Source organism: Eublepharis macularius, chromosome 17, assembly GCF_028583425.1.
Source record: "Eublepharis macularius isolate TG4126 chromosome 17, MPM_Emac_v1.0, whole genome shotgun sequence".
NCBI classification, from domain to species: Eukaryota; Metazoa; Chordata; class Lepidosauria; order Squamata; family Eublepharidae; genus Eublepharis; species Eublepharis macularius.
In genome coordinates, this window is record NC_072806.1 from 37,198,998 (window position 1) to 37,225,178 (window position 26,181).

The 26,181-nt window shown below is 42.3% G+C and overlaps 1 protein-coding gene across 5 annotated transcripts; it reads left to right on the forward strand.

The window, feature by feature from the left end:
• Nucleotides 1-25,805, forward strand: VEZF1 (vascular endothelial zinc finger 1). Of its 5 annotated transcripts, none has more exons than XM_055001237.1 (9): nucleotides 2-436; nucleotides 9,968-10,686; nucleotides 11,272-11,335; nucleotides 14,011-14,194; nucleotides 15,547-15,588; nucleotides 18,312-18,467; nucleotides 21,884-21,922; nucleotides 22,833-22,877; nucleotides 23,463-25,805. In XM_055001237.1, exons 1-9 carry the CDS (start codon nucleotides 404-406, stop codon nucleotides 23,888-23,890), a joined length of 1,710 nt encoding a protein of 569 aa, XP_054857212.1. In that variant the 5' UTR covers nucleotides 2-403; the 3' UTR covers nucleotides 23,891-25,805. The 5 variants fall into 5 exon arrangements, with proteins under 5 accessions (XP_054857214.1, XP_054857215.1, XP_054857212.1 ...); XM_055001238.1 differs by having other exon boundaries at nucleotides 4-436; nucleotides 9,968-10,665; XM_055001239.1 differs by lacking the exon at nucleotides 22,833-22,877 and having other exon boundaries at nucleotides 1-436.
• The last annotated feature ends 376 nt before the right edge of the window (nucleotides 25,806-26,181 follow it).

The following is a 26,181-nucleotide window of genomic DNA, read 5'->3' on the forward strand; positions in this document are numbered from 1 at the left end:
GGCGCTGCCATGTTGAGCCGCCTCCGCCTCCTCCTCCTCCTCCGCCGCCGCCGCCGCCGCAGCACCACCATCCGCCGCCGCCGCTTGTGCTTTGTTGTCGGCTCCATGTAGCTGGGGGCCCGGGGGAGGGAGGAGGGGAGGGGGGCGGGCGGGGAAGGCAGGCAGGCAAAAAAAAACCCGCAGCCGAAGGAGGGGAAGGCAGGCAGGCGGGCGCGGAGGAGGAGCCGCCGGAGCAGGCCAGGCCGCTGGGCCTGCGGAGAGGGGAGGGGGAGCCCGGCGCCTGGAGCGGAATAAAAATTTAGGCGTCTTTTTCCTGAGGGGGGAGGAAAAAAAAACCGGAGCGGCGCCTGGGATCTCCCCCCCCCTTCCCCCCCTGCAGCGCCAACGCCGCCATCTCCCAGCCATGGAGGCCAATTGGACCGCGTTCCTCTTTCAGGTGAGGAGAACCAACCAACGGCCCGCGACTGACCCCCCCCCCTCAAAAATACCCCGAGGTCGTCCCCGCCCCACGGGCGCGCCCGCGCCGAGTCTCCCCCCCTTCTTTTTCTCGGCCCCCCCTCCCCGCCCGCCTTCACTAACCCAAATCGCCTCAGCCGGGCTAGGCCGCGCAGCAGGAGGGAGAGCGGGCCGGAGGGAGGCCGGCCGGGTCTCTGTCAGGCGGCGGCGGCGCGCGCGCTTCTCGCCCCCCCCCCCCGTTCGAGGTCGCGGATTATTCGGAGTTCTTGCGGGGGGGGGGACGGGGGGGCGGCGGCGAAGGGAAGGCGGCGGGCCGAGGCGCGGGGGGGGGGGAGGCCGGCGGTGCCGCCCGCTCTGCCCCCCCCCCACCTCAGCCTCTTTTACCGGCAGCGAGGATGGAGCTCCTTTGCCCCGCAGTTTTTTCCCTCTTTAATTGAGATTCTTTTTTAAAGATTTGGGGGAAAGGGGGGGGTCGCATCTTACGTTTTTTAAGCAGGCGGACACTTTCTGCTGCTTGCCGCGGTGGGGGAGGCATCTTCTACTTCTTCGCTTTACTTCTTTCTTCCCTCGCACAAACCGCGTAGGAGATTTCTTTCTTTCTTTCTTTCTTTCTCTCTTGTGGTTTTTGGGGGTGGGGGTGGAGGAGGAGGGGGAGATATCCTGCAGTGCGATCCTAGGCCTGTTGACTCAGTAGTCAGTCCCGTTAAGTTGAGCGGGACTTGGTCGCTAGTCTCAGCGGGTTTGGGATTTTTAACTACCCCCCCCCCCCCCGATTTATATGCAGTCTCCATAAAGTTAATTCACTCCCTCTTGTTTTTTTTTTCTTTTTCTGATGCTGCTTTTCTCCTCCACGTTCTTAGGAATTTTACATTCGTTCTCCATGACCCCAGAATGGGATTTATGCTCGCTCCATTCCAGTGTTGGCTCCATCTTTATTCTCCTCTGCCTCCATCCCCCCAAAAGCCCTTCTCGACCATGTTTTTTTGTCTGTTAATCCCTTGCTTTATTTTTCCTTGGCGTTCTTTAGTTTTTAAGAGCAGATTTTCCGCTGATTGTCTCATCTGTGGCTTTCCAGTAGTCCCTGCTTACTGAGTTTGCTGCTTTTTTTGTCCCCCCCCCCCCACTGTGTTAGCTCAACTCGCTTTCTCTTAGCATGTTTTTGGCCCACTCAGTGGTGCCGATTCATTTTTATGGGCATCTTCTTCCTTGAAAATGATTGACCTTTCAGTTTTTTGCCTGTGTGATTCTGCCTCCCCCCCACCCGCCCCTGTTCTGTTTTCGACACTGATATTTTCTGCTGTTCTCCAATTCTCTGCTATCTCATTCTTACTCTGTTTTGATTTCTCCCATACTAATATTTTTCTTCCTCTGCTATTTTTGTCACTGTTTTCTCATTGGTTTTCCAATATTTCTCTGCTGCCTCCATTTTAATTTAATTTTGTGTTTTGTTCCCCAGTTTTATTTCTTCGTGTGCCTTTATTGCTCTATATAATCTTCCTATATCATTTTGATTAGTTTATTTTTGTTACTTTCCCCCTTTCCAAAAGGTGCAAGTTTTGCTGTTTGTTTTTCTCTTGTATCACCTCCCTTGCAGAAATTTGTCCACTTAAGTCTTTTTCCTTTGCTCTGCTTCTTCTTTAAAAAGTTCTTTGCTCCCTTTTACCTGTTTGCTGTTGTCACATAAATACATTCTGCTTGTATGTGTGTTTGCCAGCCTGCGGTGGGTGGTTAGAAAAACTACATCACTGCTTTCATAATTTTTAGTTGAATTTCTTCATGGGGAATCTAAATCAGATTGAAAAACATTAGAGGGTAGATATTTTTATTCATGCCCAACTTTGTTGTTGGAATAGGGGTTACAAATCCCCTTAGTTCAGTTTCCATATACAAGTAACTGCTTTGAGAAGAGAACATGTTAATTGAGTTATTAGCTGGAATTGGTGGGCTTAACAAGAAAATGTTGGGACTGACCATCTGTGAGGATGGTGGTGGAGAACATATTCAGCCTTCTAACTAATTTACTGCCCCGCAGTCAGACTTCAAAGAATACTTGCCTAAGAGACATTTCCAAGATTTGTTAGGTTGTTCCTTCAAATCTGAATGAAAATAAATGTTTGCTATTCAGCTGCGCTCTGTTTGCTTAAAAAAACAGTTGGAGAACTGTTTCTTTAAAAGAATGCCTGAATATAATTTAAAATGTAGTAAAAATGATGCCACATATACTGTGACTTGAGTCACTCAGGTTGTTGTCTCATTCACTGGAAGTATTAATCTACTGTAAGGAATGCAGTATGCCAAACTACTTCCTTCTCAAATCTACAAGCCAAGTGAGATCATAGATTATAAACCATTCTTCTTTTAGCGTGAAAAAAATACATGCATCTCTTGCTTTCTTTCTTTCCCTCCCCTTTCTGAAGGTAAAATAATCCTCTTTGCAAATTTCAGGCCTACGTTACTTGCCCGTTGAGCCCTCTGTTCTTTTTAAAATACAAAGCATGACTCTAGTTTGAAAACATGAAACGAAAGAATAAATCTTAGGCAAATGCACTGCAGTCTTTCACTTCTAAAGGAAAATAGTCTCCCAAGTACAAAGATGAGTCACATGCTTAGGTCTCAATCTGTGGAAGAAAGGCTTAGAATATGCTCTTGAAAACAAATCTGCTTGATACTGTGGCAACAATAGATATTGTGCACTTCTTACTTTTTGTGTGCTAGGCATGAAATATTTTGCCATTTTCAGTCCAGTCAGGTGTTTAATTATTTCCTCTTTTTGAAGTGTAAGCAATGTTAATCTCCATTTTCAAGTGCCATCTTTGTTGCATACGGCATTTTCTTCTTTCACTGATGTATCTTTACTTGAAACCACTTGTAAGAAAGATGATTCTGAAAATAAACTTCAGAACTCATCATGGACATCTCTGCATCAGAGTACAGTCTATGTTATTCTCACTTAGTGCACCTTGGTCCCCTAAGGGATCAACAGTTTCCCTTGTTAAATACCAGTGATTGGCCTGTAAGCATGTGGAATGAAGGCTTTCTGTTAACCATTGACAGCTTACAGACCCATCACGAAACTAGTAGAGTCTGTAGAGCTTTTGAGTACGGTAATACTATTAATCCTGTTTTTGATAGGAAAGCAAGAATTACTAATGACAAACTCTTTTAAATATGCTTTTACTTCCATTTCTCTTCCCACACCCTCCCAATCAATGTGATGATTTTAGAACCCTTCTCACAAGACATTTCCCAATCTTCAGCTGTCTTTAAAACCACAACAGATAGTGAACTTTATATTGCACTTTATATTGTTCTAGACACCTTAAAAAATCTTGTACAGTATTTAAAGCTGTGAAATGAAACTCTTTTTAAGAGCCAGTGCAGTATAAAAGTTAGTGTTGGGTTAGGACTGGTGAGATCACAGGTTCAGATTCTCTCACAGCCATGGGCCAAGCTGTCTTTCTCAACCTAACATCTTTTACATGAGGATAAAATACAGGAGGGAAGAACCTCATATGCCACACTGAGCTGCTTTGAGGAGAAGCTGGGGAAAATGGTGATAAGTTTGGCAGATAAGTATGGTAATTTAAATATATAAAGGATTTTGTCACCTTTTAAAGGAAAGATACCTTGCTGATGAAAAGCATTTTACACTGCAATGAGATACAGGTTTTAAATCTAAATAAGCAGAGTAGCATGACTGATGCATATCTTAAAACAATGTTTATGCTTGCTTAGAAAAAAACCTTGTATATTAATATTAGGAGACAGCTATCTAATAGTATAACCAAGGTATGACTCAGTGCTAATTGGTTGCTCTGACATCAAGGCTTCAATGCAAAAAAATTCTTTGCTTCTGGCGATGTAAGTTCATAATGCCAAGTCCTCCCACTCTGGATGACGAAACAGTGTATTTCTACCATGGAAATCACAGTGACAGTAAGCAACGCCAGATAAAACTGTATTCTGCAAGTGAATAAAATGGTTTATAAAAGTTACAAAAAAATGAGAATGTAATGCATATAATTTTTATTAGGTATAAAGAGTTCTGGGAAACTTGAACGCTTGCATACTGTTGTGTGTCGTTAGGTTTGTCTTAATAAAATGTATTACATAGATTATGTTCTTGGCTTTTTGAGTCTTACTCCTGGACCATCACAACTGTAAACAGCTTGTGTACAAAAGATAGTCAGCTGTTTCATTCTGCACTTTTTTGTTTCTCTTGTTCCTTCTTTAAAGGATCGTTAGAATTCATTGAACACTATTATGGTAGAAATAACATTTACTTAGCAATTTTGGCAAACCCTACTAAGCTGAGCTATTTGAATCTCTAGATATAGATTCTTGTACAGATGACTTTTACAGTTCAAAGTCTCACTTAGATGGGTTTCACAGTCTGTTGCCCCATTAAAGGGTGTATGGATAACCTTGTAATACTTAATGGCCCTGTAAGGCTTAATAAAGCCTAAGCAGGGGTGATACTTGAAATGTTTTCAAAAAACTTGGGCCCCCTATTTGTTGATTTTAAAATTGTTTGTCTGATATCAGGCGAAGCGCTGGCAATTGGAGCCGTGGATCAGATCTGAATTATTTCACATGATCTGTGTTAACCAACACAAGTGAAAGAATGGTGCTAATAACAAACAGCCATCTTTTGAGGATTGAGCCCTTGGCTTGCTATTTCATATCTTTTTAATGACCCTATAGAAAAACTAATTACTTACCAGAGTTTGATGTGGGTAAATCATAGGTGCAGTTGCATGAGGTTTACATGAAAATACTGGAGTTATGACCACATAGCTCTCGTTCATTGCAGTGTTACCTAAAATGTATGTTTCCCATTGTACAGTGAATAGAAAAATAAACTCAGTAAATGAGTTGAAACCTGCCTGAATTGGCTTTCCAGTATTGCTTCCTTGGTTGTATTAGTTTACTGCCAAGAAAGTGGTGTCTACATTATAAAAGGTACATGGTGATTGTACAGAGGACTGAATGTTATAGGTTGGGGGCGGAATCCAAAGAACTGTTCTGAGTCGAAGGGGTGAGTGTTTAGTTTTCTTCAATGGAAGCCCTCCATTTTGTGTGGCAAGTTTCTTTTTGAACCTGTGGAAAGTTTGTTGTTCAAAGAGGATTTAATTCTATAATACTTCAGCAAGCCTCTTCCATGAACCTGTGTAGCTCGTCCTTTGTTGTGTTTGCTCATCTAGCCCAGTTTGAGGTTTCCTGAAGTATTTCCAGCAGTAAGCACACTTGTGAAAACCTTTGTTTACATCTGCATACATTAGGTTGTGGATACTGTTCCTCAAGGTGAATTGCAGAGATGAGAAGGCTTGTTACCTGTGGCAACTTTCAAAGAGAGTTTTACCTGTTAAAAGTTTGTTGTGATGGAAAGTCAAGTTGCAGCCAACTTACACCAACCCCTGCTGCAGTTTTTAAGGCAAGAGACCAACAGAGATGGTTTTCCATTGCCTGCTTTAGCATAGTGACTCTGATCTTTAGAGGTCTCCCATCCAATTACTAACCAAGACTGGCCATGTTAAGCTTCCAAGATCTAATGAGATTTGGCTTGAAAGTTCGTTAGATGCTTTCAAATTAAGAACAGTTTCTCTCAGTAATGCTTTAGATCATGATTGAGAATAAAACAACTCTCCTTGTGACTAGCGAATAAAATTAAGTGTGTATAACACAAAAGGAAACTAGATGAAAGAAACACTGTTGTTGACACCAGCCCCTCTACAGGTGGTACTTAATGTAGAGGTTCCAAAATGTTTAGACTGTATGCAAAGTTAGAATGTAATTCACTTGGTTCTAGTAACAATTGGATTGGTAAGTTTAAAGTGAAGTATATATTTTTTTAAAAGATGGGCCAAGCTGTAGGATTTGCTGTCAATAGGCAACAGTACAAACTCAGATAATGAGAGATGCTGGCAAACTGGCCACTGCCAAATGACACCAGAGTATTGTCTTTGTCCTCTGCTGTAAGTAATTCAGGGTCATGTTACAATCTTGCTCTTCACATATGTGTGTTAAGAACGTGTTAAGTTTTTGTCTTATAGAATCAGATCTATTTATGGCAACAGTTCGTGTACCCTATGGTTTGGGCCCCAAAAGTGGATCACAGCTCTGTTGCAGGTAGTCAGGACAGCAGGAGGGAGAAGGAGAAGAGTGAGCTGGCTTTGGGAGGCTTTTGGTATCAAATTTTAGATAGCTTGCTTTATCTGCAAAAGGCCTTTTGCTCAATATTTATAAGTACTCCACATGAGAAATAAAGTATAAACCTGTTCAGTATTAATGGAAATGCCGTTCCTGTGTTTTATGTTGGGGAGGTGGGGGCCATATTGTGGAATTCTTTGAAACTGGGTCCTGAAGAAGCATACAGTAACTTCAGAATTGGATCCCCCTTCAGAAAGTTTGTCAACATTAGTATTTAAAGGCTTTTCAGTGTACAAAGCTGAGTGCATAGCTGCCTTTTGCCTTTGTTTATTGATCTTGTCATAACTTGTACAGATCTTTTTGGTGCTTTGGCTTTTCTAGAGCATGATCAGTAAAAGTCTTCAAATTCCTAGACAGTGCCATATTTTTTAAGCACTTTGGTACATGGAACCCCCCCGCCCCCCCAGCTTCTGCTGGAGTCACCATCTGTGTTATCTCTTCCTTATTGTCCGTATCTGATACTGGACAGTGTTGGAGGATGTCTTCCCTTACAAAAATGGGAAAGGCATATCTAAACATGGGCACGTGCAGGGGGTGTGCAGTTGAAAGCACCCTGCACTTCATTGAGGAACCCTAGTTTCTTCTCACCCATGCTTTGAACTTGAGCTTACATTGTTAACATTAGAAATTGAGAAGCACAACCAAATGTCATTTCACCTCTTAATTTTGCTTCATGACTGTCTCTAGTTCTTACTTTGTTTCACCAAATCTGTCTTCTTATGTCCTTGAACCTTACTTGTTCCATTCCTCTGTGTGGAAGATGTGGCTTATATAGATTCTTCATGGCTATGAAAATAAAATTCAGCACCTAAGTATGCTTTCTAAAAACATTCCATCTTAGCAAATGCCCAAATATTTGCTGATGTAAACTTTCCCCCCTTGTAGTAGCTGGCAGAGTAAGAGGTGCCTCTTACTTTCACCTGTCTTCACTGCCTGGAATGCCTTAGTCATTGTGTTACTAAATATATACATTTCAGAATGTGTAAGTCTCAGACATCGGTTCCTTACATTTAGATCCTGCATAGGCAAGTTATGACAAGTATCTGTTTGAATGAACTATTTTTTCTGGCTTACTGTGGCTGCACTCTGGGCCCCACGTGGCTTTTAAATAAAGCAGGAGGGGGGAAGTGGAGGTGCTGGTGTCAACAGTTGCATTATCCCTCAGTGGATCCACAATGTAGACTATGCATTATAATTGTGTTTATGACTGTAGTTAACCAAATAGGCTGTCATTAAGATAGAGATCATACAATATGTTGAGAGGTATGGCATACACCTAGTCATTAGTTGCAAGAATTGCTTCCCTTCGGGAATTTAAAAAAGGGTTTGCTGTAATGTGCACCTTGCCTCGTCAATCTGTGATGAGCATCTGCGTTTAGAAATCAAGCTTATCTTCCTATCAGGAAATCACTGTGGGTGAGATTATGTAACTGCAGTGCCTGTTACCTCCGTGCTTATATTGAGAGTTTGTTTTGTGTTTATAGTCTCATTTTAAAAGGTGTGTGTGTGAGGGGGTGCTTTTTGGAGGTGATGCAATTAATTTTAAGTTGGCCAAAAGGCTGTTTTTGCAAACCAATTTGTTAAGGCTGCACTTGTGAAAACAGACATATGGTGCAATGGCTTTCAAACTGCATTCTGAGGAGCTTCAGGGAATCCCTGATAAGCTTCTAGTGTACCCTTGTTGGGAGAGCAGTGAATGGTACATCAGCTTTTTTGAAAGGTGGCCTGTTTTCTGTACTGATCTTCCCCTGCAAAGTGCTATCATGGGGAATAATCAGGTGTATTCTAAAGTGTGCATTATGTTCACACATTGTGACTGACAAGGCAGTGGTCCACAAATCCTGTAGTTTAGAGTGTGACCCGGTGGTTTCTCAACAGGAAGTTAGCTGTGGGAATTCTCTGATGATAGCTTGAAAAGTAATGTTGGTGAATTCTTATATATAGCTGGCCTGCCTGTCCATGTGTAGACACTACGCATTCAAACATCACACTCAATCATGGTTACCTATGATCATCTATAGGGACAGTCCAACAAATGGGCTCATTGATTAGTGCCAAACTTAGATTTTAAACTTGGATTTTAAACAAAGGTGGTTTTGCAAACCACAGTTTGTAGTCATTGTGCACAGGCAACTTCATAAACTTCAGAGTAGCATTTCCCTTTTTGGTGAGCTGGCTACAGACAGCAGTTTAGGGAGTCTGTCCTTCCTTCTGAGAATGCATAGAGAAGATAAATCCTAGTTTGTACATATACTAGGAGTGGTTATTTCCATCTGGTACACTAACTAGAGCTTGTTTAGCAAGCAATAGTGTAACCAACCAGTTTATTTTAATGCAACCATTATCTTACAAAGCATGCATATATTGAGAACCAGAAAGAAGAGTAAGATGCTTATACTCTACCTTTCTTCATTCACATCAATGCCTTGGCTTTCATTGCCTAGTAGATAAAACTTGGGTGATTTACTTGGCTTTCCTGATGGCTACTCTCTCTTCCCTGTACTTCCATTCATTTTTTTCCTCTTTTGTATCTGCTTCCCTAAGCCTTGTTTTTTGGGGGGCCGGTAACTAATCTGAATTCTAGTTGCACTATAACTTAAGCCAGTTAAAGTACGCAACCATTTACTTTCATTTATTCTCATAGTGTAACTTCAGGGGTTTTTTTGTGTGTGTGCAGCATATGCATAATCTCAGATGTTAGATGATTTTTGAATTCTAGAATTTTAGAGACTGGTTGCTTTTTGATGGTTGTTGTGGGTTTTCCGGGCTGTATTGCCGTGGTCTTGGCATTGTAGTTCCTGACGTTTCGCCAGCAGCTGTGGCTGGTATCTTCAGAGGTGTAGCACCAAAAGAACCTCCTCAGGATACAGTGAAGCCTCCCGCCATTAGCATTCCACACCCTGGGAAACTCTTACAGGATGACTCAGCTCAACCCCACCCCTCCTGAGTAGATACAAATGACCCACATCTTCTCCACACTGTGACACTGAGAGATCTCTGTCTTTTGGTGCTACACCTCTGAAGATGCCAGCCACAGCTGCTGGCGAAACGTCAGGAACTACAATGCCAAGACCACGGCGATACAGCCCGGAAAATCCACAACAACCATCGTTCTCCGGCCGTGAAAGCCTTCGACAATACATGGTTGCTTTTTGCTTCCATTCTGATCGAGGAAGTATACTCGTCAAAATTAAATTTTAACCAGATTAGCCTACCTAGTGCATTTGCCTCCCAGCCTAAATATCTGAGATGCGTCTAACCAAAGTGTTTCAAGTTCTGAGGTATGAATGTTTGATTTTAGGCGCATGAAGCTTCACATCACCAACAGCAGGCAGCACAGAACAGCCTGCTGCCTCTCCTGAGCTCTGCTGTTGAGCCCCCTGATCAGAAGCCGATTTTACCCTTGCCGATAACGCAGAAACCTCAGCCTGCACCAGAAACGCTAAAAGATGCCATTGTGGGAATTAAAAAGGAGAAACCGAAGACATCTTTTGTGTGTACATACTGCAGCAAGGCCTTCAGGGACAGTTATCACTTGAGGCGCCATGAATCCTGCCACACAGGGATAAAGTTAGTGTCACGGCCAAAGAAGGCTCCTGCCACGATGGTACCACTTATCTCAACCATTGCGGGTGACAACAGCCGGACGTCGTTGGTTTCAACCATTGCAGGCATCTTGTCAACAGTCACTACGTCTTCCTCTGCTGCCAACCCAAGCAGTAGTGCTGGTGCCACTGCTATGCCAGTGACACAGACAGTGAAGAAACCCAGCAAGCCTGTCAAAAAGAATCATGCCTGTGAGATGTGTGGAAAGGCCTTCCGTGATGTCTACCACCTCAACAGGCATAAGCTCTCCCACTCAGATGAGAAGCCTTTTGAGTGTCCAATTTGCAATCAGCGTTTCAAAAGGAAGGACCGCATGACCTATCACGTGAGGTCTCATGAGGGTGGCATCACCAAACCCTACACCTGTGGTGTGTGTGGAAAAGGCTTTTCGAGGTACCATGTAGAAAATCCCAGGCGAGCTCAAGTATTGGATTTTCATTCCGTGTTCGCGAGGGGGGAGGGGGGTTGGAGAGGGAGGAATGGGGCTGTGAGGAAAGTGAGGCGTGGTATTTGGGGCATGCATGTGTAGCTGCATCTTTCAATGTGACGAGCCCTAAAAAAAGCCATTTGCTGTCTATTTGGGGCCTTGTAGAGAGCACGAGCAGGCTATATTAATATGAAAGTTAAATCTTTAAGAGGAAAGGGAGAAGAATGACATTAGCAATCCTGGAAAAATATAGCCTGTGTGAAAATAAATAAAATGGAAGTGAACAGCTAGGAATTTAAAATAATGGGGATTGGGGGAGTGGGAATTAAACCTGTTCAGGGCAGTTTTATTTAAAATATAACTTGATTACTTATTTTCTAAGTAGAGTTTATTGGGATGCAGTAGTGACATTTTAAGCAGATTCCTAAGCTTTGCAGTTTGGGAGTTCTAGTATATTGTTTTGGGATGGGAAGAGATTCAGACTGATCCTTGGGAAGGATTTTAGGTGGTAAGAAAATCAATGCTGCGCTATTAGTAACATTGTGTTTGCTTGTGCCCTCTTTCTTTTGCAGGCCTGATCATTTGAGCTGTCATGTCAAACACGTTCATTCCACAGAGAGGCCCTTCAAATGCCAAGTAAGAGTTTTGTTGACTAATTGAAAGCTTAACCACTTGGACTGTTCAGCTGCTGATCGAACCACTTTGTGCTAGAGTTTGGTTATAGAAATCAGGGCATCCTTGTATTGGAACTTCTGCTGGTGAGGACCTTAGATCTAAGGGCTAGATTGCGTCTATTTTGGGGGCCCTTAGTCTATGGGAGTGTTTTCAAGTTCTTAGTTTAGATGGGTAGCCATATTGGTCTGTAATAGAACAGCAGGATTTGAGTCCAGTGGCACTTTAGGGACCAATTTTCAGTGTGTTAGCTTTCAAGAGTCCAAGCTCCCTTCTTCAGACTCAAATCCCACTGTTCCAGGATCTCATTTTGTCTAGAGCTGACCCAGGCCTTATCGCTGTACCTTCCTTAGGCTGATGTCAAGCATCTAAAGGGGAACAGGCCAAAAGATTGTTCAGGAGAGGTGAAAACTTCGTGGAAGACCCTGCCCTATGCTTTAATTTCAGCAACTTCTTGGAGCAGGGATCCACAACCTGTTGTTTTTAGTCAACCAAATGATGTGGCCACCCCAGCTGTGCTCCTACTCTAACCTAGAAGAGAAGTAGGGTCATGTCTCTCACATCGTGCTGGGCTGAGCACCTGGAAATTACAACTCAGAATCATGAAGTATCCCTCTTGCTTCAAGTTTGGAAGAAGAGAGTGATGCTTGCTGTAGCAGTTGAATGTGGGGACCCTGTCATTGAGGTGATTGTATTCAGTCCCAACCACTCTTAGCATTTCTGGTAGGTTGAGATGTATGTCTGTGTGCACGCTTTCATCTGAAGAGAGACGTGTTTCAGACAGCAGGTTGATAGCATGAATTTTATCTTTATGTAACATCTTTACGTTACATGAGATTAAATATGCATAGATTTTTGGGGAGTGGGCCATCTATCTGACTTTAATTTTTATTCTTTCCCTTCTTCCATGAGACAGTATTGTTTATTTCATTAAAAAGATACATCCTGCTAAAGTTCTTAACATGTGACTGCTGAGGAAAGGAGGATTTAGTAAAGAAGTCCTACTTAGTTTTTCATAATAGTTAGCATTGTAACTGAAGTAAGAGATGCAGCTTTCTCAAACAGTCGTGTGTATTTTTTTAGGAGACAAAAACTCAAAGACGTACCTATTCAGGGCTTGATACTGAGAGCCCGTTATGAAACCTAGGATCAAGAGAGGTGTCTAAATAATCTTTACCTCTGGTTATCTGTGATGAATAATAGTTTCCCCAGATAACCAGGTAAGGAAGATTTCCTCAGCTGGAGGCAAATGGGTTGAACCATGGCTTGAACCATCTACTCTTCTGTTGAGCTTCATGCATGTGTGACTGAGCTTTTTTTCCAGTGACTCATTATGACTAGCGGTGCTTTGGAGTCAAAGGAATGACTCTTGATGTGTTCTGTTCAGTTTTTGTCTTGTATGCAGTCTGTGTGGTTTTTAGTCTAACCAAATGTAGCTGAGCAATGGAAAAAAAATTTTTACGTTGCCAGGAGTGCACCGGGAAATCTTTGATTCAACCTGTGCTAGCAGTTAGGTAGGTGTTTAATCCACACAATTAATTTCCATGCCGCATTTTTAAGAATACCATTCTGCCTTCAGATTGTGGATACATCAGTTTGGAGAAGGTTGGCAGCATGGATAAGTTTAAACTGTTTTTGACATAATGGTATCTCCCTCATTGTCAGTCTGCATGGCCAGTTACAGGTTACCAACCAAAAAGATACACTTACTGAGGAAATCAGAGAGGCTAGAGACATAGTGTTAACTCTGTCAGGTTCACTACAAATGGTGTAACTGTTCTCCTGAGTGCCCTCATGTGGGCAACCATACAGGCCAGATTAAATGTAAAATTTGGGCTTATCTTGTGTGGTTTAAGGAGTTGTTATATGTTCTCTCTTCCTTGTATATTAAACATTGGGTCACACCTTTTGAGATGCTGGATGATCCCTGAATGGGATCTCAAGAGTGTGCGTTCTTCATAAAGAGCTGTGGGACCCTTCTGTTCAGACTGGGACCACAGCCTGGGTGAGAAGGGTTGAAGTCCTCCCCTGGTCCCACCCCCATTTTCAAGACATCAAGTAGTTACTAGAGCTGATACCTGTCACATTAGGAGGCTTATATAGGTTGCTTGTATGTTTCCTCAGCAGGGAAGAATAAATTTTTCAGGGAACTGGTTAAGGTAGGGACATGGCATGGTGGGAGGAGTAAAATCCCTCAAGACCCCAGTATGAATCATTGCTAGGTTGCCAGGCCCTTGACCTCAACTCTCAGGAGCTTTGGGGGGAGAGCATGAGGAAGAGACGCATCAATTGATGTCATGATGCTCTAGGAATTCACCAAAATTCTACAGTAAAATGATAGTTTCAGGGACTTTCTAGAGCATCAAAATGTTACTTCCGGGAACCCAGAAGTGATGTCAATTGATGTGCTTCCTCCATTTCCCCCTACTCTATTGAGCAAATGTGGGACTTGGAAGCATCATCTGGAGGATTCCTGCCATAGGTGAGTAAGTGGCAACCTTAATTAATATCAGTGCCCTCACAAGTGTTACCAAGATCTGTTCATAGGTCTTCCATGTTCTTGACTGGTTTGACCCTTAAAATTTGTGCACAGTAGAGCAAGACAGTCTACTTGAAGTCTTTTCTTACTTTCCATGTAGACATGCACAGCTGCCTTTGCCACCAAAGACAGACTGCGGACACACATGGTGCGCCATGAAGGAAAGGTGTCGTGTAATATCTGTGGTAAACTTCTGAGTGCAGCATATATTACCAGCCACTTAAAGACTCATGGGCAGAGCCAAAGTATCAACTGTAATACCTGTAAACAAGGCATCAATAAAAGTAGGTGAATATTTTCAAAATAAGTAAATGCAATTTCATCGTCTTCTTTCTACTGGATTTAGACCACATGCTGTGTTAAACTTGATTATTCCCTTTAAATTGTGGTGTTAGGCATTTTGAGGGCTGGAGTCATGGTGGACTTCTGTGGAATCTCTGTGTTGGATCTGAAAGTTTTCACAGATTTTTGCCTCTTATAACAATATATTTAAAAGCCTTCTGGGCTTTGAGAGTAGGATGCAAGGCCTTGTCCAAAGCCCTTTGAAGTCTGTGGAAGGCATCCCATTGATTTCAGCAGGCTTTGAATGGCTGCTTCCATGTTCCTGGAAGGCCAGAGCTGATGATTAAACAAGTTTTTTTTTAAAAAAAAAGCATTAATCCTGATGCATTTGGGGACAGATAGATCTGACTTATTGCAGATGAAATGCCTAGTCGTGTTTAGTGATACAAATATTGAATCAAAGTTCCTCTTCCAGAATAGTTATCGAAGGCTAGAGTATTTATTGGAGCTGAAAAGAGTTAAGTGCCCTTGTTCACTTTAGTCATCTTTTGGAAGATTTCTAGAGTGTTTACAAAAATCTTTTCAGCATCATAGTATTCAATTTAGAAGTGTAATGCTACATAACAGCTACAAGTCAGTATAGATTAGATGCACTAGGATTGCATATTATGGGTTTGCCATGGGGCAAAATTGGATTGCTTTGTCAGCCTTTGAGCTTGTAAGTTGCCAGTTCCTAGTAACGTATGTCAGTGAAGATTGTACCTAGGATGCCAAGCAAAGAGCCTTTACCATATCTGGCTCATTTTTTTCTTTTGGGTCTCAAATAGGCTAATAATTTCTGTGGTCCTACTTGTACGGTTGACAAAACTTGACATATTAGTAGTTTTAAACCACCAAATTGAAGGAAATTTTGAAAACAAGTTTTTATATCTGCTCAGTTATTGGGATTAAATGAAGTGGTCCTGGGAACAAGAAATGCACATAGCCCTTCTTTTCCCATGAAGCCATGTCCATTGTGCTTGTGCTAGGTTACTTCAGAATATACTTCATTTACTTCATCCTACCAACATGCCAGTGAGGATAGGTTAGACTGAAATCCTTGGCAGGGATTTCATCAAGGTTTTCCATGTCCAAAACGTAAGCCAGTGTCTGTCAAAAAGGCTCTGTTGCTCTGCTGCTACATAATATTCCTCTGCCACTGCATGTACTTTTTTCTGCTTCCTGCCTATACTGTGCTTCCCCTCACAATCAGTGGAAAAGAAGCCTCTCCTAGTCTTTGTACTGAAGACAAATAATGTGTGTATTGTGAATATGATATACAGAGTAATTTCATTTGTTTTCTTTTTAATTACAGAGTTTGGGTTTTTCAAACAAGAAAATCTACACCTCCCTGCTTGTGAGTAAAAACTTTTTCAATGGATATCTTAATCATATTAGCTTGGTAATGTTTAGTCAGTTTGGTGTAGTGGTTAAGAGCGCGGGACTCAAATCTGGAGAGCCGGGTTTGATTCCCCACTCCTCCACTTGAAGCCAGCTGGGTGACCTTGGGCTAGTCACAGCTCTCTGGAGCTCTCTCAACCCCACCCACCTCACAGGGTGTTTTGTTGTGGGGATAATAATGACATACTTTGTACACTGCTCTGAGTGGGCATTAAGTTGTCCTGAATGTTCTTGTTGTTGTTATTATTAGTGCAGAGATTGCTTGCCCATCATTTTTAAGAAATTTAGCAGCATGCTTTCAGTTCTCAGTCTGAGCGATATTGAAATGAGAGGTTTTCATTTTCTCTAAATTATTCCATGTGATCTCTGTCCATTCACCCACCTCCAGTTGATCTGATATTCAGTGTACTGTTCACAGAGCTAAGTTGTGGTCCTATCTAAGTCACAGCTATGACTTGCTGTTGAAGAAGCAGCTGCATTGTCTTGGTCTTCTGTGTCCCTTTCACTCCCCCCCTTTCCCCTTTGACAAATTTACATAATGGAATTTACTGTTGGTAAAGACTGTATACCTGCAGTAGGGAGATGGCCAGAAAGCAGTCCTCCTAAATGCTTATTTTGACACTCACTTCTCTCACACAGTCTCCGTGTCAAGTAATAGCAATTTTCTGAATTAAAGAGGACTGCTCTGCCCTTAAAGGAAACTCAAAGCAGAGCAAATACTTGAATTTTAGACCCAGCTCGACAGTGTTAATCTGAACCAACATGTACTGGTTGGTGCTTAGTGAGCCATGATGGTGGGCTATGTCTGTCCTGAAGAACTGCAGCAGCAGTCCTTGTGGCAGATTGTTCAGCCTGCTTCCTTCTCTAGTCTCAGAACAGCGGTTGGTCTTAAATGGCTGGTATGGGGGGGGGGGGGTGGCAGTGAAGGCTGCTCCCAGCTCTTCCAGCAGCAGAGGAATTGGCAGTGTGGACTTTTAAAATGTTACAGATATTTCAGGTTTTCTCCCTATCTCATAATTCCGTGAGTCTCTTTTTCCTGCAAAGGAGCCAAGGCTGCTCTATCTGCTTATCAGTTGCTCACAGAGAATTCATAGGTAGACTTGAATCTTATGCCAGCATTACCTGATAATGAATCCAAAATGGAAAGATTTTTTCTTCAATCCTTTTAAGGAATTCCAAATAAAGACAAATTGTATATCTTAGTTTTCTGGCCTAGTGTTGGCAGAAGAGAGACAGTAATCCAGTGGCCTATTCCTGTGGGCCACTTAGAATCTGTCAGTTGAAGGGATTTTTGGAAAGAATTCTGGACCAGGCAGACTTTGGCCTCACCCCAGCAAAGCACCTTTTACATTAAGAATGCGTACTTCAGCTAGCCGTAGGTGATCTTTCTTTAAGAGGGCAAACCTGGAGTTATATTGGGAGCTGACACTGGAATACTCCATATAAAAAGCCCCGGTGCACAAGAAAAAAGTGGCATGTTATAGGGAAGGGGTTGAAGCTAACCTTTCTGGCACACCAGATTTTTTCATCTGCAGGGGGGAGGGTTTTGGGGTTTTTTTTTGTATAGAGGAACATTTCCTCATGCCAGCTCCCACCTTGTCTGAAATGGTAGAGCCCTCCCTGGCAGAGGTTTCACAACTCATGGTGCTGATTATACTTGAACTGTTTTGAGATCCTGTGTGGATATACTCTTGTTTGAAAAATGTAAAACATTTCTCAAACAAGGGATTTAAAAAAAAAAATAGGCCGTGCAAAATTGACCATGGTACTCCAGTTCAAAGAGGTATGCTCAAGACCAAATTATGCCAGTATCTATCACTCAGTCTTGGCTATGCATTCTGATTTGAAAGAGTTTAACTCCAAGGAGCTTGCATCAGTTAGTTCCACAAGCAATGTTAATTCATTGCCTCTTAAACTTACAGAACTTTGCAGGGGGCACTTTTTGAACTTGATGTACATTCTTTCCCTCTGCAACTCCATGTGAGGCATCTATAAAAGATACTGGTGAGAATGATCTGAAGGTTGTTGGGGGTTTTCCGGGCTGTATTGCCGTGGTCTTGGCATTGTAGTTCCTGACGTTTCGCCAGCAGCTGTGGCTGGCATCTTCAGAGGTGTAGCACCAAAAGACAGAGATCTCTCAGTGTCACTGTGACACTATACAGCCCGGAAAATCCACAACAACCATCGTTCTCCAGCCATGAAAGCCTTCGACAATACATAGAATGATCTGAAGTCTGTGTGAATCCTGCTACTGCATACAAGAATGTGTGGAAACTTTATTCAGAGTAACTCCTTCCCTTTAGTTATCATCCATCTTTTTCCTGGAAAGAGGGCCCTCTTGGCACTGATTCAGAGGGCATCAGTCAGATGGTGCAAGGGGCTGCTGAAGAAGAATAATTCCTACTCAAGGCCGTGAAAGGGTGGGGAAAAGGGTTTCTACCCCTCCCCCCCAACATCAACAAGTGTGATCTTGTGCGTGCTTCCTCCATTTGTTGAAACACTGCTCCAACACAAGCAAGTCTTCAGAATTTTGAAGGGAAAATATTAATTTTGCCTCTAAAGCCTACCTCTGTTGCTTTCTCAAGAGTATGGTTTATTGGTCCCTGATAATGAAAAGCAATATAATTTGCATTTCTCTGTGTATCTTAAAATTCAATTTTAAATATTTGGCTGGAATAGCGTGCATGAATGAAGAGAGCAACAACCAGAAGCAGCAGCAGCAGCAACAGCAGCAGCCGCCACCGCCGCCGCCACAGCAGCATGTTACAAATTGGCCTGGAAAGCAGGTAGAGACCCTGAGATTATGGGAAGAAGCTGTCAAAGCAAGGAAGAAAGGTAAAAAACTATAGGCAAAGTACATTACAATGGTTGCCATTTATGTACAGGTGATTCATACACTGAACAAGAAAAAGCAAATGCATACTACCTTAGCAGTGTGATTACAGTTACCACCAGTTTATCAAGTGATAGCTGTCATTACTTCTCAAGCTCCTTAGCTCTTAAACAGCTTGAGCAGCTTGATTATGGGAGCCAGGCTGGGAGGTGCTTGCCTTATCATGGGTTAGCAAGTCACCTCTCATTGTAGAACTAGGTATATGGGTACTACGTTTATACACTACAGGAAGCTGTAATTAAACTCCAGTTGGGTACAAAAACAGTTCATTGCTAAGCTCACTACTTGCCCTTGCTCCTCTTCCTCTCTCCATTCTCGTGCATGAAACTTGTTTGGATGTGTCCTGGCTTGATCACGTTCCTGTTGACCAGTCCTGGTTTGTGTGGAATAGAGTCAGGTTACTGAGGTGCCCATAATCGCATGAAATTGTGACGTGGAGCTTGATCAAGCCAGGAAGTGTTGCTCCAGCTCCTCACTTTAGAGGATGAAGGATGTGAGAGGAGCAAGAGGCTCACACAAGCACAGCTCTGGCTTTGTGCCAGACTGGAATTTAACTGCGGCTGATGTGATGTCTAAATACAGCCCCAAGTCTCTTGGGATATATCAAATCAGCTTTAAGTCTGTGGCATCACTTCAGTTCCCTGTGGAGAGGGAGTTTCTAACACAGTCCTTCCCAGCTTCAGAAAGCTGTGACAGATATGTGTAAAAAGTGATGACTTGGTACTAGCTGTTGTGCCCATATTTTTGGATTTACTTTCACAGCCCTACATGGCTTCTTGACCTTGTGCTATATGCCACTAGCCTCTCCTTGCCTTAGTTATACGAAGTTGGTTTGACACCTTAATTCTTTGCCTGCTGATGGCTTAGTTAACAGGCTCAGCTAGAGATGTGATCCCCCCTTGCAAGGGTGACGCCTAATGCTATTGTTGTAGCCTGAAGCTGGTTAGCTGTGTTCTGAAGCTTAAAATCTTGTGGGTTGCATGACTTACAGCACAGGAGGTGAGTGAAGCAGGTGTGAGATAACCCAGATGGGTAGTAACATAATAGTTCTCAATGGAGTTCAGGATATTCTTTCTCCATAGCACTTGGTCTAAGAGTAGCCTTTTTTCTTCTGCCCAAATATATTTTATTATTAGCAATGATGCATTTAGCCCTCTTTCTGCTATATGCCTTGAAGCAAAATTGCTATACAAGGAAACTGCAGTCTTTGTATTGCAGCTTTTTTAAAAAATACACCTGATTCAGTGAAAATTAGTGCCAACTTTCTGTTTCTCTTTGCATTAAAATAAGGATAATACGAGTCTGTCTGCTTTTTGTCATGGGAATAGGACAGCCTCACTCATTTTGTATTTTCTATTTGACTTCATATATTTCTGCACTATTAATTTCTGCTAGTATTGATGTGTTTCATTAAGAAAATCTTCTAAGAGAAGACTGACAGACCATTGTGTCTCCAGTTTTTATAACTTGTATTGTTTCCCTTCAAGATAAACTAATGTGTTTGGCACACCAAAGAAATTGAAAATTTGCAAGTAGAATGGTGTTCTTTTGCCAAGATTCTGTTTTCAAGGCTTTTTTTCAGATGGATATTTTTTAGGAGGGGTGGGAATGCGACTGTTTCTAACCAGCAGGCACCCTCTAAGTTTGTTGGCCAAGTTTTCTTACCTAAAATGGAATATATAAGCTGTTCCTTATATATATAGATATATAGATAGAGATAGAGATATAGATATATAGATATATAATTTCAGGTTGCTGAAATTACAAATGGGCTGATATATATATATATCAGCCCATTTGTAATTTCAGCAACCTTGTGAGGTAGGTTAGGCTGACAGATTAGTTGAACCCATCTCTCTCCAGTTTAAATCAGCACTCTCAGCTCTCCAGCCAATTGTATGTTTGGCTTTCCCTTCCCAAATAAGCAGAGCTTAGCTAAACTTCAGTTCCTCTGGTACTCTCTTGCAGGGCACATTAGACTCCCTAAGCCTCCCCAGACTACTTCTGCTTCCCCTCCTCTAGGAACTATTTATCTCTGCTTTATCCCTTGTGTGACTGCTAGCATTTTTGTCCCCAGTCACTTGGTTTATTAAGAACCTTCATGTGTATATGATGGTTTCTGGGCAAAGTGTAGAGAGGGGGATAGCAGTTGTAGATACAAAGTCTGGAGAGGGGAGGCAGCAGAGATCTCCAGTGATCCAGTGAATAGGAAAGGAGCTGCTACCTTGGTGGAAGCTAGACTTGGTGGCTCTTCTGACCTAGAAGTAGAAAAGAGATCCCAGCTGTTCCTAAAGGCAAGCCTAGGACTGAGCAGTTGTGAAAGGACCCTGTCAGGTAGTAATTGCTTCGCCCTCAATCAACAGGTCAGGAACAAGGTTCTTTGTGCCTCTTGAGAATGTAAAAGGAAGAAACATTAGAAAAAGAAACCAGTCAGAAGATACTTTTTTTGCCTGTTAACTAGATGAGGAAATAGAGCTTGAGGGGGAAAAACAATGGTGGGAGGAGAATGTAAAATAATGGGTAGTTAGAATGAGAAGAAAGAGATGGCATGCTGTAGTTTTTGCAGATTTTAAAATGCTTGTATAAATAGCAGCTGCACTGCATTAAGAACCAGGGTATGTTGGCACTGCTAGAGGAACAGCCAGGTGCAGCAAAGAGTGGCCAAGAAATTAGTGGAGAATGTTCCTGTCACTGTCCCGACGCACTGAAAATGGCTTCTTGGGATGCATATGGCAGGATGCTGATCCTAGGAAGCTTGGACTCCAGTGGTTCTTCTGTGTTTGCCTGAGTTCTCTTGCAACAGAGAAATCTTGACATTGCAGTTAAGCTCCCCCTTGTCTCTTGTAATGGTAAAACAGAATGCTGCAGAATTGTAGGAACAGTTTTCAAATGCTTGTCAGGTGTGTGCAGTATTGTAAGGAATTTGGGTACATGCAGCTATCCTGTGTACCAGCCATCAGCTCTGAGGATGGTAGGTGTGTCAAAGTATGATATAGGGCTTAGCTTTGTTGGTGGGGCACATGATTTGTATGCAGGCAGTCCAGGCCCATTCCTTAGCATTTATAGTTAAAAGAGTTACTACCAATCAGAGTAAATGCTGAGCTAGACAGAAAATGAGGTAATGTCTTAGAAGGCATTTAGTTTTTGCCCCACATTTTTAGTAACATTGGTTCCCTATGACAGAAATGCTTGAGACTTGATTTTGGTTTGAAATTTTAAAACCAGACAAGTTGAATTTATTCTCATGCCCAAAAGCACCCTGTTTGGTTTTTACAGAGAGGGTAGAGAAAACTATAGAAACACATTATGTAATGGCTTAATTGCAACACCTTTCCTCCACCTCCAATTTTGATTGCAGAAAGTCAACAGACTCTGAGACCAACTTCAGTCAAGCAAGGTAGGGTCAGATACATTTATATAGCTCGTACGGCACGGCTGGACTCCCAGCTCTTTCCTCTGCCTCTTTGAAATACCTGCATAAACATGCATCCCTCGATGGAACAAGGTGGCAGTTTCTGCCTTGTGAAAATAACAAGAGCTTGTCATTTGAATTGCCCCCTGGGGAGCTCCTGGGTGTCGGCTCCGTCGTGCCGACCGTAGCCCCACCTGTGTCCTGCCCCTGCCTTGCTGTGCAGCCTTCTGCTGACGGCCCTCCTCCTCTCGGGTTTTTTTTTCTTTTGAGGGGGGAAGTAGCGGGGTGGGATCATGGGCACACCAGGACCAGGGTTTTGCTTGAAAAGCAGTTGGACCTGCTGCCTGTTAAGGAATCCCAGCCACATGTTTTGATTTGTTGGTGAAGTATGTGAATAGATTTATATCTAAAGTTTACCTAGTGTGAGACTCCAAGGGCTGCTAGTCTTTTCTTAAATACCACAACTGAATTCTTTCTAGCAGTCTTCCATTTTTTTCGACCTCTGTGTGACCTCACTTCCATTCCTGTGCTGTGGCTAGCCAGCAGGTGGTGCTGAAATATCAGTGGCCTCTACCCCTACTATGTAGCCTTTCTGCTTACCCCCCCCGCCCCCCCCCGCCCGCCCCCGCCCCGCCCCAGGGTCCTCTCGGTGGATGCCTGTCGAGCTCTTTCTCAAATGCCAGATAGCAAAGAAAACACTGGTGTGTCTTCTTTAACTAACATGAAAACTGTGCAACCAGTGGAGCTTAATATACAGATCTTATTGACCGAGGTGTTATAAAGTTACTAAATCATTCCACCAGTTTTTGTTTAAATTGATTTTCAAAACTGAAATAAGCAGGTAAATAAGCTTTGCCTATCGGTCCCTAATAATGACTTTTTAAAACCTTCACAGAATGTCAGTACACCTTTGAGAAGGCTATAGAGTACGTACCATTCGGTATGTACACTCTCCTCTACTTATAATGTTCCTCATGAGAGGATTTTTTCTGCTGATAATACTGTGCTGTTTTTATGAACAAGCCCCCCGTTTTATATTTTTTAAAAGCTTCCTCCTTAGTTCCCCAGGAAATGTCTTTAATTCAGATGAGTTGCATGATTTGAAGTTACCATAGGATGTAGAATTATATTATTTAGCAGCTGTATTTCTGGGTAAATGTTGGTTTAGGCTACATATTATAGACTAATGCCCAGAATACATAGACTTGTTGCGAGGAGGTAGCGTTGCCAGTTTGCTAAGAATTGCCGGCAATTAATCGGTCGGTCTGCAAGCCCTCTGTGGCCAGGTTGTTGAGCAGCTTTGATATGTAGAAAATGTTTTAACTGCTCAGATGTAAATTGATGGCAAAAAGGGCCTGGATCTAGAAGGGGCTTCATGTGGGCAGGGGTAAGGAGGGTTGAATCTAGAAAAGTGCAGGTGGGAGCCCATGAAAATTTGCATACTGCCCTGCCAGAATCCAATGGTTTGCAGTCATTCCTTGTGCGTAACAGCCGTTTTGGTTGTGTGTTTCTTTTTGTTTTTTAGAAGCTGCTAACTTATGCCAAACGTCCACTGCTGCCACAACGCCTGTGACTCTTTCTACTCCTTTCAATATTACCTCCTCAGTGGCATCTGGGACTATCACCAACCCAGTCACAGTGGCTGCTGCAATGAACATGAGAAGCCCAGTCAATGTATCGAGTGCGGTTAACATCTCCAGCCCAATGAGCTTAGGCCACCCTGTAACAATAACCAGTCCGTTGTCTATGACCTCTCCGTTAACGCTTACCACACCTGTCAATTTACCGACTCCAGTAACTGCTCCGGTAAACATAGCACATCCGGTTACTATAACTTCACCCATGAACCTCCCAACACCAATGACGCTAGCTGGTCCATTAAATATAGCTATGAGACCAGTGGAGAGCATGCCTTTCCTCCCGCAGGCATTGCCAACCTCTCCACCTTGGTAAAAAAAACACACACACACAAACCCTCACAGCAGTATTAAAGAAGAATGAAAAGCATGTCCTTACCAGCAATTTTTTTTGTTTCTTTTTTTTAGTTAATGATGAAACAGACTTAATTCAGCTGGGGCAAAAAAGTGCACCAGTTTAAAAAGACTTATTGTAGCATCTTTTGTTTTGTTGGTCATTACTCTAACACTGGGCCACTTCATTTCCTTCCAGCTATCAGTTGGAGATGAAATAAGAGCAGGTGAGAGTTGAACCTGATGCATAAGGTGCGGGGAGACACATCCGGTTCATGTTAGTATAGAGAAATGTTTTAATCTGAACACTAGAAAGCTCAGAATAAAGCCCTCTGTAAACACACAGGGTGGGAAATGGTTCACTTAAATTTGCCAGCTCTGTATGCCTCCAATTCTAAAAGTAGCATTGTAGTGTTTTTTTAAAGTAAATGCATTACATGGTCCTATTTTTAAAGCATTTTGAATAATTATGCATTTTACCTTTGGGAATATGATGACTTCAGGCCGAATTCCCTATGGGAAGAGTGATACCAGCTCTGATATGCAAAGCATACAGTAACTTAACATTCTAACTTCACCATACAACGGTAGGGATTGTGACCTGATGTTTGGAGATGTAAATATTACTCACCATATTACCCTAAGGGAGTATAACAGCATAGTCAACATATTAAGAGAAAAAAATTATGTTTGGCAAGGAACAGCCATGAGTGATGGAAGAGGAGTTGAAATCCACGTGAACGCGGTCTCTGGTCAGAACCCACATGGGACTCTTTTTGAAGAGCCGACAGCAGGCTTTGAAACAAATGGGGAGAAATTGCTTTATGCTGGAAGACTTTGGAGGCACCAGGGGTATGACGTGTGTATGCCCTGATTCTCTCAATCAGAACCTGCTGACGTGACGGGGAGCAGGTGTTGTTCACTAGAAGTTTTTTGTCTTATATTATAAAAATCGTATACAGTTTTTATTCTAACCACTAATTAGTTAGGATGCCCCTTCAGGACAAGCCAAGAGAGTGCATCTTATTGTTTGTGTTTCTTTTTTTAAAAAAACCCTCCCTCTTAATCAAGTGTTGTGCAGATCTCCAACATTGTAAATATTTGCAAGAAACCACATCATTTTTACGTTTGTTTTTATTGTGTTAACACATAGTTACCGGGGGTGGGGGTGGGGTCCCAGTGACTATTTGACCTATCCAGTGCAGGGGAAATTCCCCTCCTTACTCCTGTGAATGGTCAGACTTAAAAAAACTACACATAACTCTTACTTCTTTCAACTTTTTATCTGTACATAAAGTAGAATGGGAAATCTAGGGCAAGTTACTTTTTAGGCTATCATGTCAGTCACTTCTTTTTTTAAAAGTTTTTTTTTTAAAAAACATACCCTATAACTAAGATTGAGTTAAAAACTAATTGAAAGTAGAACGTGAGACGGCTTGATCAGAATAAGGGTCTTGACAGTGCAGTGGTGGTCAGTATTTTGATTCTGGCAGGATGCTGGCAAACCTGAGAGGGTCAAAGTCCACTGTTTGTGTTTATACCCGTTGTGTCAATGTAAAAGCACCACAGTCTATACTTTTTGAGGCTGACGTCTGGAATTGGGAGACTGCTGCCCAGATCATTATGTGAAAACGGTTCTAGGGGCTCGGACTACATAGTAAAACGGGGGGGAGGAATAATAGAACTTAGTGTAAAATAATTTTATAAATGATCTTTTTGTACCTTAGGACATCAAATTGTACAACTTTTGTATATATAAAAGCTTAGGAGCTTTCTGTGTAGCAGAAAGAGAACACATTCCTACACTTTTAATGTATATGTTTGTTATAATGTCATGTAAACATATGCCCCATGTTTGTGCCTTTTAATTAGTTTGTCTGAATAAACAGAAACGTAGAGACCTTGCAGTGATGATTTTGTTACCTATGATAATCGTTGCTTATTGTCATGCAGAATTATGTGGGTGGTGGAAATGTTGAAAGTAAAGATTATGACTAGGGGGCGGACCCATGGCTCAGTAGTTGCCATGCAGTATGAGATTCTTGGTTCATTCCCCAGCACTTCTAGCTCCAGCGCTTTGGTAGTAAGCGATTAGGCTAGATGGAACAGTTGTCTGGAGGTAAGGTAATCCTTTCTATCTGAACTCCAGTGTGAAAGCATAACAAATAGTGAACAAGTATTCACATTCCCCAGTGTGCTTCTTTGGCCTTGTCAGTTTGAAAAGGGAGAGAATGTTTCAGGGTGGTATGAAAGGATGGCCCTCATTTTGTTACA